This window comes from Mesitornis unicolor, unplaced genomic scaffold (genome assembly GCF_000695765.1).
Source record: "Mesitornis unicolor isolate BGI_N332 unplaced genomic scaffold, ASM69576v1 scaffold48246, whole genome shotgun sequence".
In the NCBI taxonomy this organism is placed as follows: Eukaryota; Metazoa; Chordata; class Aves; order Mesitornithiformes; family Mesitornithidae; genus Mesitornis; species Mesitornis unicolor.
Window position 1 is genome coordinate 5,840 of NW_010189841.1, and position 14,271 is coordinate 20,110.

At 46.4% G+C, this 14,271-nt stretch overlaps 1 protein-coding gene across 1 annotated transcript in view; it reads right to left on the reverse strand.

The window, feature by feature from the left end:
• Positions 1–4,112: 4,112 nt before the first annotated feature.
• Positions 4,113–14,271, reverse strand: part of EIF4G3 (eukaryotic translation initiation factor 4 gamma, 3) — a 31,880-nt gene continuing 21,721 nt past the window's right edge. Inside the window, exons 17-23 of the mRNA XM_010186189.1 lie at positions 12,504–12,629; positions 11,594–11,675; positions 9,729–9,827; positions 8,522–8,668; positions 7,516–7,597; positions 5,968–6,114; positions 4,113–5,196 (exon numbers count right to left, since the gene is read on the reverse strand). Of these exons, the coding sequence (XP_010184491.1) occupies positions 5,015–5,196; positions 5,968–6,114; positions 7,516–7,597; positions 8,522–8,668; positions 9,729–9,827; positions 11,594–11,675; positions 12,504–12,629 (865 nt within the window). The 3' untranslated portion in view covers positions 4,113–5,014. The remainder of the gene's footprint in view (positions 5,197–5,967; positions 6,115–7,515; positions 7,598–8,521; positions 8,669–9,728; positions 9,828–11,593; positions 11,676–12,503; positions 12,630–14,271) is intronic.

The window sequence follows — 14,271 nt, forward strand, 5'->3', positions numbered from 1 at the left end:
CCCCAAGCTCCATCCTGCGGTTGTTGAAGCTTGCACAAGGCCCCCAGACCACACCAAACCATTGCTTGGAGTTTCTATCAGTGCACAGAGTCTTGTGCAATCCTCTGGGTTGGCACTTTATTAAAAGAAAGCGGTGTGTGAAAAGCTCCTGCTCCTGCTGACGCCGCTTGGCTGGAGATGCCGCTCGGTTGGCCTAGGATCAGGGAGCAAGAGAGGGCTGACATTTTCCAGAGAGCAGAGCGGCCAAGCTCTCCCTGCCAGCTCAACTGCGTAAAGTGAGAGCTCAGCGCTTGCCAGCCCAAACATTTCCCTACGGCCTCATCCCCACGTAGTGCATGGCAGCCTGGATCCAGCTCCATCACACGGCATCTCGCCACCATCACGTACTCACCTGCGACCAACAGTCAAATCGCCCAGCAGCTGTTCAGTGCCTGGAGGCCAGAGGCGCTGGGACTAAGGGGTCTGGAGGGTCTGACTTTGACCTTACTGCCCCCAAAGCTAAACTCTCTTGTGTCTATGAAACATAGCAAGTGAGCAGTGCCGGAGCACGGCTGAACAGCTTTTCTGCTCTGCAGCAAATGCTTCTGACAAGGCAACCAGCTTCAGGGCCCTTCATCTTCAAAAAATGACTCGGGAACAGACACAGCCACCCTTTGGCAATGAGATGCCGACATCTGCAATTGGCTTGAAACATTTTCAGGATGCTCAGCGAGTTAACAGAATTTATTAGAGGCCCTCTTTTTCCTTTATCAGAAAAAAATGGTCTGCAGGTTGGAACCAAAAGCTCTGTGGGTCTCAGGAACGCAGCAATGACCAGTGTAAGTTACTACTGGCTTAAACCTGCCTTGTGCATGCTAAAACCCATCTCTGCAGAGGAATCCCTGCTCCCGAGCCTCTCCTGCTGCATGGCCTCTTTGGCTTTACCAGCTCCTGCACCAGGGAGTGCTGATCCCAGGCAAAAGGTTTTTTCCACACACCAAGGTCTGCTCCTGGACCTGAGGCTTCTTGAGAAAATAAGGTTAAAACCTGAGCATGTTAACACAAGCAGACAGAGCACAACATCCAGTATCGCTGTGTTCCCTGACCTCATTCACAGAAACACCTGATCCATTTCTGTAAACACTTTCCTAGAAAGAAACCGGCCTTAGGCAGACACTTGGCCTGGAAATTTTCTGTTCGACTTCTTCAGGTTTGGGGACATTTTCTGCAATAAATGGGGATGTAAGCGATGCACTTGCTCCTCCTTGCCCGTGCCTTTGATAGTGCACCCAGCCTCAGCGCAGGAAGGGCTCCAGCCATGGAAATGGCTTCTAATGCAGCTCCTCCCTGCTGAGCTGCTTTGACTCCCTGTCACATTCAGGATCCTGCCCTGAAGTTGTGTTTAAATACCTTACAGGACCAAGACTGGAAGAAAAAACAACCCAAATACATGCAAACTGTTAGTATTCTTGGTGGAAATTTGCTGTTCTCCCTGCTTAGGCTTTGCTGTAACATTAGAGCAGAGTAACCACAGCTTCTCTCTCCTCACTTATGTAAAATGAGGCTCCCTCAAACCACATTCCCATGGGAACCTCTTTTAATTAATGATCCCTTTTTCTGTTTCATATGTCTCAGTTTTTTGTATTTTAATACCTGTCAGGAGGAGACATGTTGCAAAGATCTTCCAGGACCACAGGGCACATCCTGAGGAGCCACAGCTGCCTGCAAACCCACACTGATCTAGAAGGCGGCTGGAAAAGCAACCACATCTTGGTACAGGTACAGGTAAGGAAGCGGCATGTGGCAAACAGTGAGGGAGGAGCAGAGGAAGCAGTTTTGGTTCAAGGCCCGTGTCAGATATGCTCCTTGTGGTGACATCTGTGGAAAGCTGCACCTCAAAGTAACCCACCCGCAGCTGGAGGTTTTGTGCATAAACTGCTCACCACACTCCATGTGCAGCTTAACCGATCTGGCTTCAGAAAATGCAGCTTGCCATGCTGCAAACCCACTTCGGGTAATTCTGAAAAAACCGTTAAACTGAAAACCTCTGAAAAGTCCCTTCCTGGCAGGACACCAACAGGACAAGTCCTCACTCTCCTGGAACATTTCACATTGAAGACTCAAACAAGGACAGATCTCATCTCTCCTCTATCCACGTGCTCACTGCTCCTACTCCCTCCCGCCAGAGGTTTTCCAGCTCTTTCAGCCAAAAGATTCAAGCTCCCCAATTTTCCCTGCCCTTGCAGACTTTGCTATAAAGCCTTTGAATGGCCACATGAATCAATTTCTTCCTTTCCAATTCAAGGTAAATTGATAAATTAAAATCACCGTCCTTGGACGGCACAGTTCTGGTGTTGCACGCTCACCTTCCCATCCTCCAAAGGGAAATTCATCAGGTGCACACGACAACTTGGTAAATACTTGGCTGCATTTACATATGAACTCATATCCCAAACCATTTTAACTGCTACAAACCATCACATACCCATTCGTGTTCTGGCTCAAAAACGACTCTTGCAAGAAGAGCACCCGCGTGACGTTCTGCAGGGGTTTAACAAGCGCCCCTTGAGACCCGCTGGGCAGGGGTTTCTGTGCGGGTGAGCTTTTGGCCATCTCGAGATCTGTCACCAAACCACTGGGCCCAACTGTGAGGCCAGAGGGGAGGTGGCTGAGGACGAGGAGTCACTGGATGCGGTACAAGCAGATACATACATATGCAGATATTAAGGGTGAGAATATTTTTTTTTCTTTTTTTTTAACAAAACATCAGAGAAAAGTGTTTTATTGTTACTAAAAAAAAAACCAACCAAACAATGCTCTAGTGTTTTAGGCCATGGATTCTCTAGCTCGGAGCCATGGCGTGGAACGCACGGTAACAGGGAAAGCACCTCGTGGACATCTCCCCTCCAGCCACAACCAGGCACCCTCCTCCCTTCCCCTTGGTGGTCAAATAACATCCTTATGCAAGTACAGCAATTGTTTTACATGTAAAAGTAAGATTAGGAAAGTATTTACGTATTTGTAGCCTTTTTTCTCTTGTTTTTCCTTTTTTTTCTTTTCCTTTTTTTCTTTTTTTTTCTTTTTTCCTTAAAAAAAGAAGTGATTTAGCAGCTGGAAAGAAAAGGACAGCATCGTGTGAGCAGCTAGTGCTGCACAGACCACCAGCAAACGCTCCACAGGTTGCTCGCGGTCCACGGACTACAGTTCCCCCACTACATTTTAGGGCCTCACAAACTTTGCAGACTGTATTACGGTAGATGCTTCTTCACAGTGAGAGCCAGCAGGTCATCTTTGGTTGTTGAAGAGAGACGCACAAGAGACTCAAGGTACTCGGCAGCAGCTCAGCTTGGAGGACTGCACGGCGTCGGGGCGCAGCTGAGGTCCCTGTGGGCACACAGACAACGTGCGCTCCGGCTGCACGGCAAGGCGGCCACTGTTCACTGTACCCGGGCTGTGCCCAGACGTCAGACACCGTCACGGGGTGGGAAGAGCACCGCAAGGCTTGTTCCACCTCCAGGCTCCTGTAGGGCGCTTTCGTTTTCACCCCTGCGGGTCTCTGGGCTCCTCAGGCACTGCAAGGCACCCGGCGGGCACACAGGGCGGCGGCAGAGGCTGGGTGGCAGTGGATGCAGAAGCTGTGGCGAGAGGCTGCTGGTTCGCTGCTCGAGCGGCTGCGTCCTCCACAGCTGCCAGGGTCCCGAGTTCCCAGGACGCCGCCACCGATCCAAGTCACACCGGAGACACCGCGGCTGCACGGCGGGACAGCACCGAGCGGGGATCGGGCACTGACCACCCTGAGGTCGTCTCCCAGCCTCACGCTGGGAACCGAACACACCGACACAGCACAGCGCAGCACAGCACCCAGCCAGCTGCTCGGCCGCCATCAAGTTCTCTCTGCAGAAAAGGTCTCCCAAGCAGCAACCCCCTTTTTTTTTTTCCCTTTTTTTCTTTTTTTTTAAACAACAATTGCTCTCACCCCTTTTTGGTAGGCACACATACATACACACGCTATATGTACACAATTTGGAACTGAGGATCTACACCATGAAAAGGAAGCCAGCACCGCTCAGAGATGCTGCACACATTCAGCAGCTGTCAAAGGAGAAGTCGTTTTACTTTCTTTTAAACTTGCAATGTTTGTCTTTATTTTGTTCTTTATATTTTTGAAAGTGAAAAGAAATAGTATTGAGTCAATTTCTTTTTTTCTTTTTTTTTTTAAATATTTGTTCTATGTATTTACAAGCCTTAAAGTTGCTCTAAAGGTTCTGAAAGTATCACTAGTACTTTTCCCCAGGGTAGCACTGTTTGAATGAGTTATTTTCGGAGCACTCTGGTCCGCAGCGGTTTTCTCAAATGCATTTCCTTCCGTTCCAAGGTTATGTACGTTTTGATTACTATTTTCTTTTTTAAATTTCTGAAGCAAGCTGAGAGGCAGGCAGAAAAATTCTGATGACAATTAAAAAAAAAATGGATCTCTTCCTCATCTAGCTTACCCCAACCCCCTTGAAAGTGTTGTCTATTTATCATGCTTTGAAACAAAACTGAGGTGCATATGAAGGGGAGGGAAATTTATTTCTCTGCTTTTGTTCTATTATACAATTTGTTTACAGAAACTGCAAATTTAAAAATTACACTGGCATTTGCAGTCCTTAAAATAATAAATTAGAAGTTTTCAACTTTTTGCTAAACAGATTCGTTCTGCTTTGTGTTTTTGTAAGTATGAGTCCTCGTTTAAAAAGAAAAGAGAAAAAAAGATTAAAACAGAAAATATTTTCTATAAATAATACATGTATTTTGGTTTAGTGCTCCCGCCCTCAGGTTTGAAGTTTACTTTTGTTTTTCAAGTACCTTTTTTCCTCCATGATCACCTCTGCGTTTATCTATTTTTACCTCTCCCACTCGTGCATGTGTGGGGGAAGGGGGGCTCTGCGCGACAATTGGCCTTGCTGCACTGTGATTGGCGAAGACGTGAAACTTTTTAAAAAAATACTTAAACTGTTTCTTTTTTGTTTTTTTTTCCTCTGTATTTTAAGTTTTAATTATCCTCCGACTCCTCTTCGGCCTCCCGTAGCCACGTGAAGAACGCCGTGACGGATTTCAGCGCTACTCCTTTCCCGTTCTGCTCCGCTGGGTCCTTGCTGCTCTCCCACTTGTAGAAGGCATCCTCCGATATTACCTCCTCATCATACAGGCAATCAAAAAACATCCGCAACAAATCTGTGATAATGGAATAACGGAGAGAACAGCTGTTAGTGCCGCGCCGCTTAAGTCAGCGGACAAAGACACGGTTACGGATAAGGGGATTAACGTGACCTTTAATGCAAGAGATGTAGCCACAAGTAAAAGCAAGGTCTGGTAGTGAGTTATTGCTTCAGGGCTGGTTACACACAGCTGAGAGGGAAGACGGGTCCCTCGGATGCCACCGGGTAACACGCGCACCGCAGAAAAGGGAAAGCAGCCGTGGGAACACATTATGGAGGGCCTGGCCGGCTGCACGCTCTCTGGGAATCCCTGGTTCTTTGGCAACTCCCCTGGCTCTCTTCCACTTCTGCAGTGTCTCTGGGACAACACTCATCAGTCGTTCAACTAATTTGATTCCCTCCAAGTCCACAGACATCTGCGGTGCAGCGATGCAACTACAACACCCGGTGCTCTCAGGTATTGTAAACTCAACAGATTAATTTGTACTGCTCTTTCCCCTCCCCTCCTCTTTATCAACAATTTTGTCCTCCCTTCTGCGTGGCCACTAGCAGGAGCAACCAAGAGAAGAGCCAGCCTCTGGGCAAGCATTTGGGGACCTGCACTGCTCTCAAAGCGGGAATTTGGCCAAGCAGAAACCACTGTACACCGTTTTCTCTCATCTGCTACATACAAAAGTAAGGAAAAGCAAATCCTCTTCCAGTCTCTACCACTCAGCTTCACTCTCACAAAACCAACTATTCCTCATACTGTCAGGGTTCAGATCCCCAGCACAGAGGCGACACTTACTAGGAGGCTGATCAAGTTTTACTATTGATGCTTGTAGTGCATAAAGTGCTTGTAGTTCCTTCTCTGTGTCTGAGTCTAGGTACTTGAGTAAGATCGGCACTCTCTGCTTGATAACAGCAGTGTCCACACGGAAGCTGGAAGAGTCCGCTGAGGGGAAGAGAAAAAGCAGGGTCAGCTTTGGTACACGGCAGCAGAGGCGGACCTTTTATTGCCTTTATTTATTTCAAACAGAAATCACAGAAACAGGTTTGTGTGGAGAGAAAAGAGGATGAGGAATAGGAAGTATTTCTGATCCATGACTTCTCCTGGAAGTCTTGATCCTTCCAGTTCGCCAAATTCAACCACTATCTGCAGCCGCCCAGGCCCTAATCAGTCTGCTGACACATGCAGAGGGATTACGACCTCCCTTTGCAGTGACAACTGTCGTGTTCCACAGACAACTGGATGTCCGAAGTGCACACAATGGCTAGGGCTAAAATTTCTGTTACACTTTTCTAAAAACCTTCTATGTATCTTTTTTCTCCTAAAACTACTAAGGCAGAAACAGGATCAGAAGCTGCACATGACATAGGAAATCAGGAATATATAAAAAGACACATTAGAAGCCCAGCAGCAATACGGATAAATTATTCAGCAGCTTTTCAGTGGATCACACAACACAATTAAGAGATGTTTTGAAAACAAAAGGGAAAACCCCTCAATTAGAGGCAAGGTCAAAACATAAAACAGAACAAGATGTTTCCAACACACATCAGGGAACCCCGCAACATTTCTCACCAAATCCTGCGTCACTTGACCGCTAACACTAGGTGGCATCAGCAAGGTGCTGTTCTCAGGGAGCTCGTTCCCCTTGCAATGAGCGGTCCCTCCACCACGTGTGACTCTTGCAGCTCAGAGCAGAACAGGGTGCTTTACAAGCGCCATTTTTTGCCTTGCCAGATGCCAACAGTAAAGTTAAAGAAAACAAAATGAACCGACCAGATGTTTCTGGCTGCAGCCCCCCGAGGGCCTGAGGCTCAGATGTCTGACTTGGGAACCCACCCCTTCCTCCATTTCCAGTACCTTCCAGGAATTCACATAAACCCTCTTTCCAAAATTGCAACTTTGGACGCAAAACTATTAACAAGACAGCGATGCAGGCTGGCTTCTCTCCTGCAACGCACGCTTCCAACTCGCACGTGGCAATCTGTGATGGTAGAGCGCCCAAGCGGACTCGGTGACACCGGAGTGGAAATGCTAATTATCTTAATAATGTCTCACACATTTCCACCTTCACCAGAAAAATCAATGAACAATTTGGAGTCGTCTGAAACATCTGGTCATGCAAGGTCACAACAGAGCCTTGCGAACACCCCAGCTGGCAAAGCACCTGGCTGTCACAGGGGGAATGGACACCCCGCTCTCGAGCACTACGATTATACGGTGCAAGAGCCTCAGTGTGTGATAAAACACAGCCTCAGGGGAAGGAAAAGTGGTATCAGTCTGAGAAAAATAAAATAATTCTTTGCAGGTTTGGTCTGTATGGTGTTTACACTGCAAGGTACTCACCTATTATAGCTGCTTTACAAACTGCTGTCATTAAAGCTCTAAGGAATGTAGGTGAACTCATCTGGCTTTCATCTAGATTAGCCTGAAATCAAGAGGAAGTGGACCAGTTAAAAACACACCAACCACTTCCAAACTCCACTGCTGAAGTTGGCAGCAAGTTCGAGTTCAGCAAAAGCTGCTGCAGTAGAAATTCAGTTCACCCCTCTGCAGAAACTCAGCTTTCCCATCCACTTCTTGAACCTCGCTCTGGTACATCAACACGCGACAAGGCTCTCATGCGATCAATACACCGTCTAACTACCCCCACAACCAGTCATTTGTCTCAAGAAACAACCCAAACCAACAACACGTGGCTTTCACAATGCCCTTATACATTTTCTAAGAGTTTTAGGCTTTTCCAAGAAATTCTACAGCATGCTCCTTGGATAGAGAGGTTTGCTTTGTAGAAGAACATGGAAAGTGGCGATGTAACTTGTCATTTCCCACACTAGATTTAAAATCTGGCTTAAAGGATGCAGCCAGAGATAGAGGGCAAAAGATCTGTGGGTTGACAGAGCTTCTTTTTCTTTTCCTTTATTTTCTTGCACTGGGAAAGGTACCCAGGAGGTTTCTGCAGCAGGGCAGGGGGAATTTGGCAGGTCATGCTGCAAAAAGCAAGGAGATACTTCTACCCCCTATTTTGGGAAGAAAGAATGTATACCCTGATTGGTCTAAAATGTAATAAGTAGACAGAATCAGTGTTTCCAGAGTCAAAAAGTCTACAGTATTTAAAAAGCAGTTACACAGTTGTATGTTACCAGCTAAAATTGTTTCTTCCCAAAGCTTATTTTGCAATAACTGAGTTTAACTGATACATTTTAATTCTCTGGAGGTGGTGATTGCGCAGACCTAACCATCTTCGTGTCCTATGCCTAGGGAGGAGCCTGCAGCCATGCTCCTTTAGATGTGCAAGCATTTATGAAAGCAGTTAAACTGTGTGCAGGGAGGGTGAAAACAGTCTTTGTACCTCTACCCAGTCAAAGATTTGTTCGTCGTTCGCCTTGTCCTCCACAATGAGTTTTTCGAGCTGCTTGTTCAGCTCCTCTGCAGAGAGTTCTTTCTCTGAAAGTGCTTCTGAGGAACTGGAACAGTCGGACTCCGTGAAGTCCAACTTCTGCAACATCACAAGTGGTGAGAATGAGTTAAACACGCTGCATTACACCAAACTGAGGCAGCAAGCTACACTCCTTTCTGGTGTCTTTCATCTGCTCAGTTATCATTACAACGACTTACATACCTTCTCTGTTCAAAGATTATCAAGCATTTTACAAACACAAGGGAACATTAATATCCAGCAGACAACCAGGCATCCCTGAGCAACTCCAGCCCCACACAACATGAGCACGCACTGAACTGCACGTCGCTCAACTGAAACGATGGGGAGCCAGAACTTCAAAGATTATCAAGCATTTTACAAACACAAGGGAACTACAACATCCAGCAGACAACCAGGCATCCGCATCCCTGAGCAACTCCAGCCCCACACAACATGAGCACGCACTGAACTGCACGTTGCTCAACTGAAACGATGGGGAGCTGGAACACAATTACCAGAGCTGGCATCCGCTCAAAGAAATCGCAGCTAGTGCCCTGACTCATTGCAAAATGTAACAGCAGATCCACAGTCCCCTCCCCAAGCCTCAGGCCTTGATAATCCATTTCATTTCCTGCAGCACGGCACTTCCTAAGAGCAGTGGATCACTCGGGGCTCCAACAGGAGATCTCCAGCCTCTTCCTTAGCACCACCAGCAAGAGCTGCAAGGTGCCCTCCATCAGCCCTGGCTCCTTTTGGTGGTGAACCCCCCAGGATCATGACACCAGATGGGACAAGTGAACAACTGCTACCCATTATCCTGGCCCTTCTGCAGATGGTCTGTCCTGGCTGCAAAACTCATTTTTAAGTTCATTCCCTGCAGCTGGAGAAAGAACTCCTGGAGGAAGCCAGCTGATGGGAGACATGTGCCTGGCACCACAGGGGACAAGCTCACCCTCCAGCGTTCTGAAAGGAGGTGCTGAAATAACCTTACCCCAATTCATCAAGGGAGACGCTTCACCCCACGTCCCATACCAACTATAGGCAAGAACGGGATGGAAGAGGATGAACAAACGGGACATGGAGCCAGAAATCAGTGTGCCAAAATCGCTAATGAAGCGGACACCTGCTCTGAACTCACCTGTTCCATGAGAAAGGTCTGTACATCCTCCCCTTCGGGTACGTAGTCCTTCCAACTGAGGCCAGACTCCCTCCATAAGGCTCCCACTTTCTTATGGCTCTAAAACACAAATAATTAGTTCATTTTAAAGACTTGAGAGACAACCAGGGGAGCTTACACAAGCCGGAGCGGTGCAGCTGTGTCGGGAGAAATAAAAGAACCGTTCAGCCACCAAACAAGATGCCTAGCAATGAAGTGAAAACATCGGGAAATCCCGTGCAAGAGAAATCACATACGCAATCCTGCCACGCATCTTGTCACAGGGTCAAACGCCACGGTGATGGGTAATACACAAGGCATAACGTGACACGCGGGGTTTGCAACAACTGCAGCCAGAGATTACCCACGAAAAGTGACACATCTGAACAGGGCAGTTTCCCACGGCCGTGACACCGAGCTGGCAGTCAGACGACTTACATTCTTCTCCTGACTCTGTCATTAACTCACTCCGTGACTCATTTTCCCCCTGCCTTGACATTAAGGCGTCAGCAAATTAGCTACTTGCAGAAAATAATTATTGACATGGCTTTTCTCTGCGCAGAGATCAAGCCCCAAATCCAGGTGAAATCAAGTTCACCCTTCAACCTCTAGAATTTACTGCACTCCTTGAGAGAAGATCCTTTGCAGCACAAACATTTCAACTTTCCACGTCTTCTAATGTCACGCTGACCTTTTGGTATCCTGCCTAAGACAAGATATATGCGGCTCTGACGAGAATAAAATTCCTGGTAACAACCACTTCTCTTCACCCAAATGCTCTGTAAAAACTTTCACCTCCTAGCTAGGAGAGATCACTGCATGGCCTCAGCTAAAAAGCAGTCTGATTTTCAGTTTATAAAGCAGATTACAATTTTAATTTTAAGTTTACAATGCAGATCATTAAGAGCTAATTCTGCATAGTTCCTGCTACGTTTCACCAGGATCTGAATTAGATGACAGATACCACATTGAAATACCCGGGTCCAAGTATCAGCCTGGACAAGATCGAATTCTGTAGTGGAAACAGAAATCCAGGGCTGTGCTTTGACCCCCAGAGCACAGCAGCTTTTCCTTCACAGAACAGAGAAAAAGAAATGGAATTCAACTGTCCAAACAAGCATCAGGCCACAATAAAGAAATAAAGTCACTATTTGCACTGCTAGACTGAAATGCTCCTGGAACATTCAACCCTATTTGAATGCATGCTTAAAAAAAAAAAAGAGGCAAGTGAGGGATTTCACAGGGTTAAAATAGACACTGTCCAAGGTGCAGTATTTAGCTGGATTAAAAAAAAAAGACAAAAAATGGAGACAGTTATAGGAAACCACCAAACTGGTTGGACACACAACTGTGAAATGTGTAAGAGAGCTCTAGGAGTCACAGGGTGAAAAGGTGTCGCTACCCCTAGTGATGGGTGAATCTTAAGAGTCGGCAGGTTTAGTTTGGATAAGCACCCACAAGTCTGAGAGGCCATGGGAAGCTTATCTGAACCCCCAGAACCTCTCCGGTCTGCAAGAACAGCTCTCTCGCCAGATTTCCGGCACTTGCTGCTTCTGGTCAGCCCAGAAATACCTTGAGAAAGTCCCTCGGGCAGTATTTCAGCACTCTAGCTTCTGGAAGAAGCCAGGTGCAAAGGTACCTAAAAAAGGGAAAAGTGATGAGAAGAAAAAAAAAAAGTTAACTTTTTGGAACCTTGTAAGGCTTGGTTTGAAACTGGGGATGCAGAGGCAGGTTTCCTAGGTTATCTGGACTCAGTATCTTCATGTGGGAAACGTGTAGGCTTTGTGCATAAACACATACGCGCTGCATCCAGCTCCTACCTACGGATGGTACGCCTGGACACTTACCATTTGTTTGCATAGAAGGTGCAAGATTTCAGCAAGCAAGACGCCGGCTCTTCCCACAGGAAGCAAAGGTTTGCTAAATTCTCTAGAATGAAAGAAAACCAGATATTTTCCCTTATAATTTGAACATGGAATGCAAAGGCAATGGGTAGTGATCAAACTGCGGCAGGGAATCACCTGTAAATTCTGCCGGGGATAAAGGATTTACTCTGGCTAACACTGCTGATAAAATGGACTTCAGCGATGCAGCACACTTGCCACCACAGGGCTAATTATAATGATTTTATTTTTATGTAACGTCAAATCCACTAATTTTTGTGGGATGCTGCATTCGGGTAGCAGGACTCTTGCTGGGGAAAAGGCTGTTATTTTGTTAATACACTATTTACAGGGAACCATTCAATTGGCTTCTAGTTAATCCTCAAATAAGGACATGTACAAACTACACAAACCCTGATGCTGGAAGTAGTTTCCATCTTGCAGGCAAGGTTTTGTGCCCGCTTAAGGCAATGCCCAGGTGGTAGCTATTACACTCTGAGACGAAAAGACTCCCACGCGATACCTCGCTCTCTCCAAATCCAATTCTCAGAGCCTCAGCATGCTCTCAAATGACTCCAACCACACAGCACTGGGGTGTTTTTCAGCTCAGCTGAAACAAACAGGACTGAAGTAGCTTGACGGATAAAACTTTCACCCTGAACGGTGGCTACAGAGCAGGGAGCTGCCTTCCCACCACAGCTTTCAGTTCAGTGCGAGCCCTGAACAAGGTGCAGCAAGCCTTTTATCAATGAGAGGCTGAGCCTCCAGCACGATTTGTCTTTTATCTACTGATGGGAACCATGCTGTGAAAATAGCACAGCACAGAGCAGAGAGCCCGGCTCGACCGACACTGGAAAAGAACAGTGTTGCTTACTGTATAAGTTCTCTCATAGAGATTCCTCCTTCTTTTAACATGGGGGTCACCAATTCAGCTAGGTACAACCAAATATGCGGTATATCTATGGCCATATCGTCTGCCATCTCCAAGGTATCTGAAAAACTTTAGGAGAAGAAGGAAAAGTGTCAAGCATTAAATACAATTTAATTTAGACTTTTCCTGCAAAGCTAATGTGCACTTCAAAAATCCTTTGTTACAGAAGAAAAGAGGAGAGAAAAGGTAACAAAACCCCTATTGCCATCTTACGCTTTCAGTGCTTCAAAACGACCAGGAGTGAATTTCTCTATGTGGTAACATGGTGACAATGTAGAAAAGGCATCACCTTCCCTAAAACCAGCAGATACATCCAGGAAAGCTCCATTTATAATCAATCTTATATCTCAGTAACAAATAGTTTGCTAACTAGTAAACCTGTAAAACTAAAAACCATTGTTGTCCATAAATACAAAATGTTTAATAAATGGAGCCATCTTAAAAATATCCAAACTGAAGCGGGATTAATAACAACAGAAGTCCAAATTGTAAGGCAATCAGTAAAATGTCTGCAAGAATGTAAAACGACAACAAAATTCGCCAGACGGAGGTTTCCATCCAGAACAGAAAACGCTGCAGGATGAATTACAAAATCACTCCCAACTCTGGATGCAGTTTCCAGAATCGCTCAAAACTCTTCTTTCCGCTAAAAGCCTTGTAGGTGGCTTCATTTCCCTTGTCTGGTACAAGATGATCATTTTTCTGGCTGTCTTGCCAGTTTTCATCATTATTCATTTCTTGAAAACCCTGAAAATTCTGGGGTCCAGTTTAGGGACTATAAATGCAATTTTCTCTTGTGCTTCAGACCCAGAAGCCATCTCCTTTGCTTCGTCCTTTATGTTCTCTGCTACCAAGGTTTGTCCAAGTGTTTCTGCCAGAAACTGGTTTCCTGTCGTGTATCTCTCCAGACTGTGCTGTGACCAGCACTACCCCACAACCCCGAATTACACAGTAATTTGTCTTGTGTGAATAAGTAGAGCGGTTTTGGTGGTGTTCTTGTGTGCCCGCTGAATGCCGCTTGCCTTTTCATCATCTTCAGGAGCTGTTTCACTTTGTTTATGCCACGTTCGGACCGCAGGTCCCACTTTTTCATCAAGACCCTACTTATTTGGCACCACAACCACTTACCCACACTCCAGGAAGCACAGGAACGGCTTTAAACACAATCCCTTATGGAAATGTATCGCTTCCAACAAGTTGTTTTGACCATCAGCGACTGCGTGGACACAGCCAAGCGTGCTCCCTGTGGATGTATATATTTTTTTCCTGCTGTTCCATATGGTTTTGAACTCAGGCTGCCTAAACTTTTCCTGTGAGCTGCTGGATTGCATCACCATGAAATCCACTGCCAGACACAGGGAGATCACTGTCGGAGCGGTCAGTGGTACCACGATGAGACGGTTCAAATAAAAGCAGCAAGATGGGGCTGACTACCCTGAAACTCAGTATCTGGAAGCATTATTTCCCCTGCCTGTTCGCTGGCTGCTTTTTGCGGTTATTCCTGGTTTAACCACCCTGTTTCTAAGCCCCAGCAAGAACTGAGCAGTGCCGGGGACCTTCCTGGGAACATGGATCTTTTTACAGCTGGACACCAGTTCAGATCCAGGCTGGGAACACAAAACCCAGAAAGCTGAAGTGAACCAGCGGCCAAATCTCAGCTGTCTTGAGGAAGGTCCAACCCGTTTGATCTCACATCTGGTGCACAGTCCCC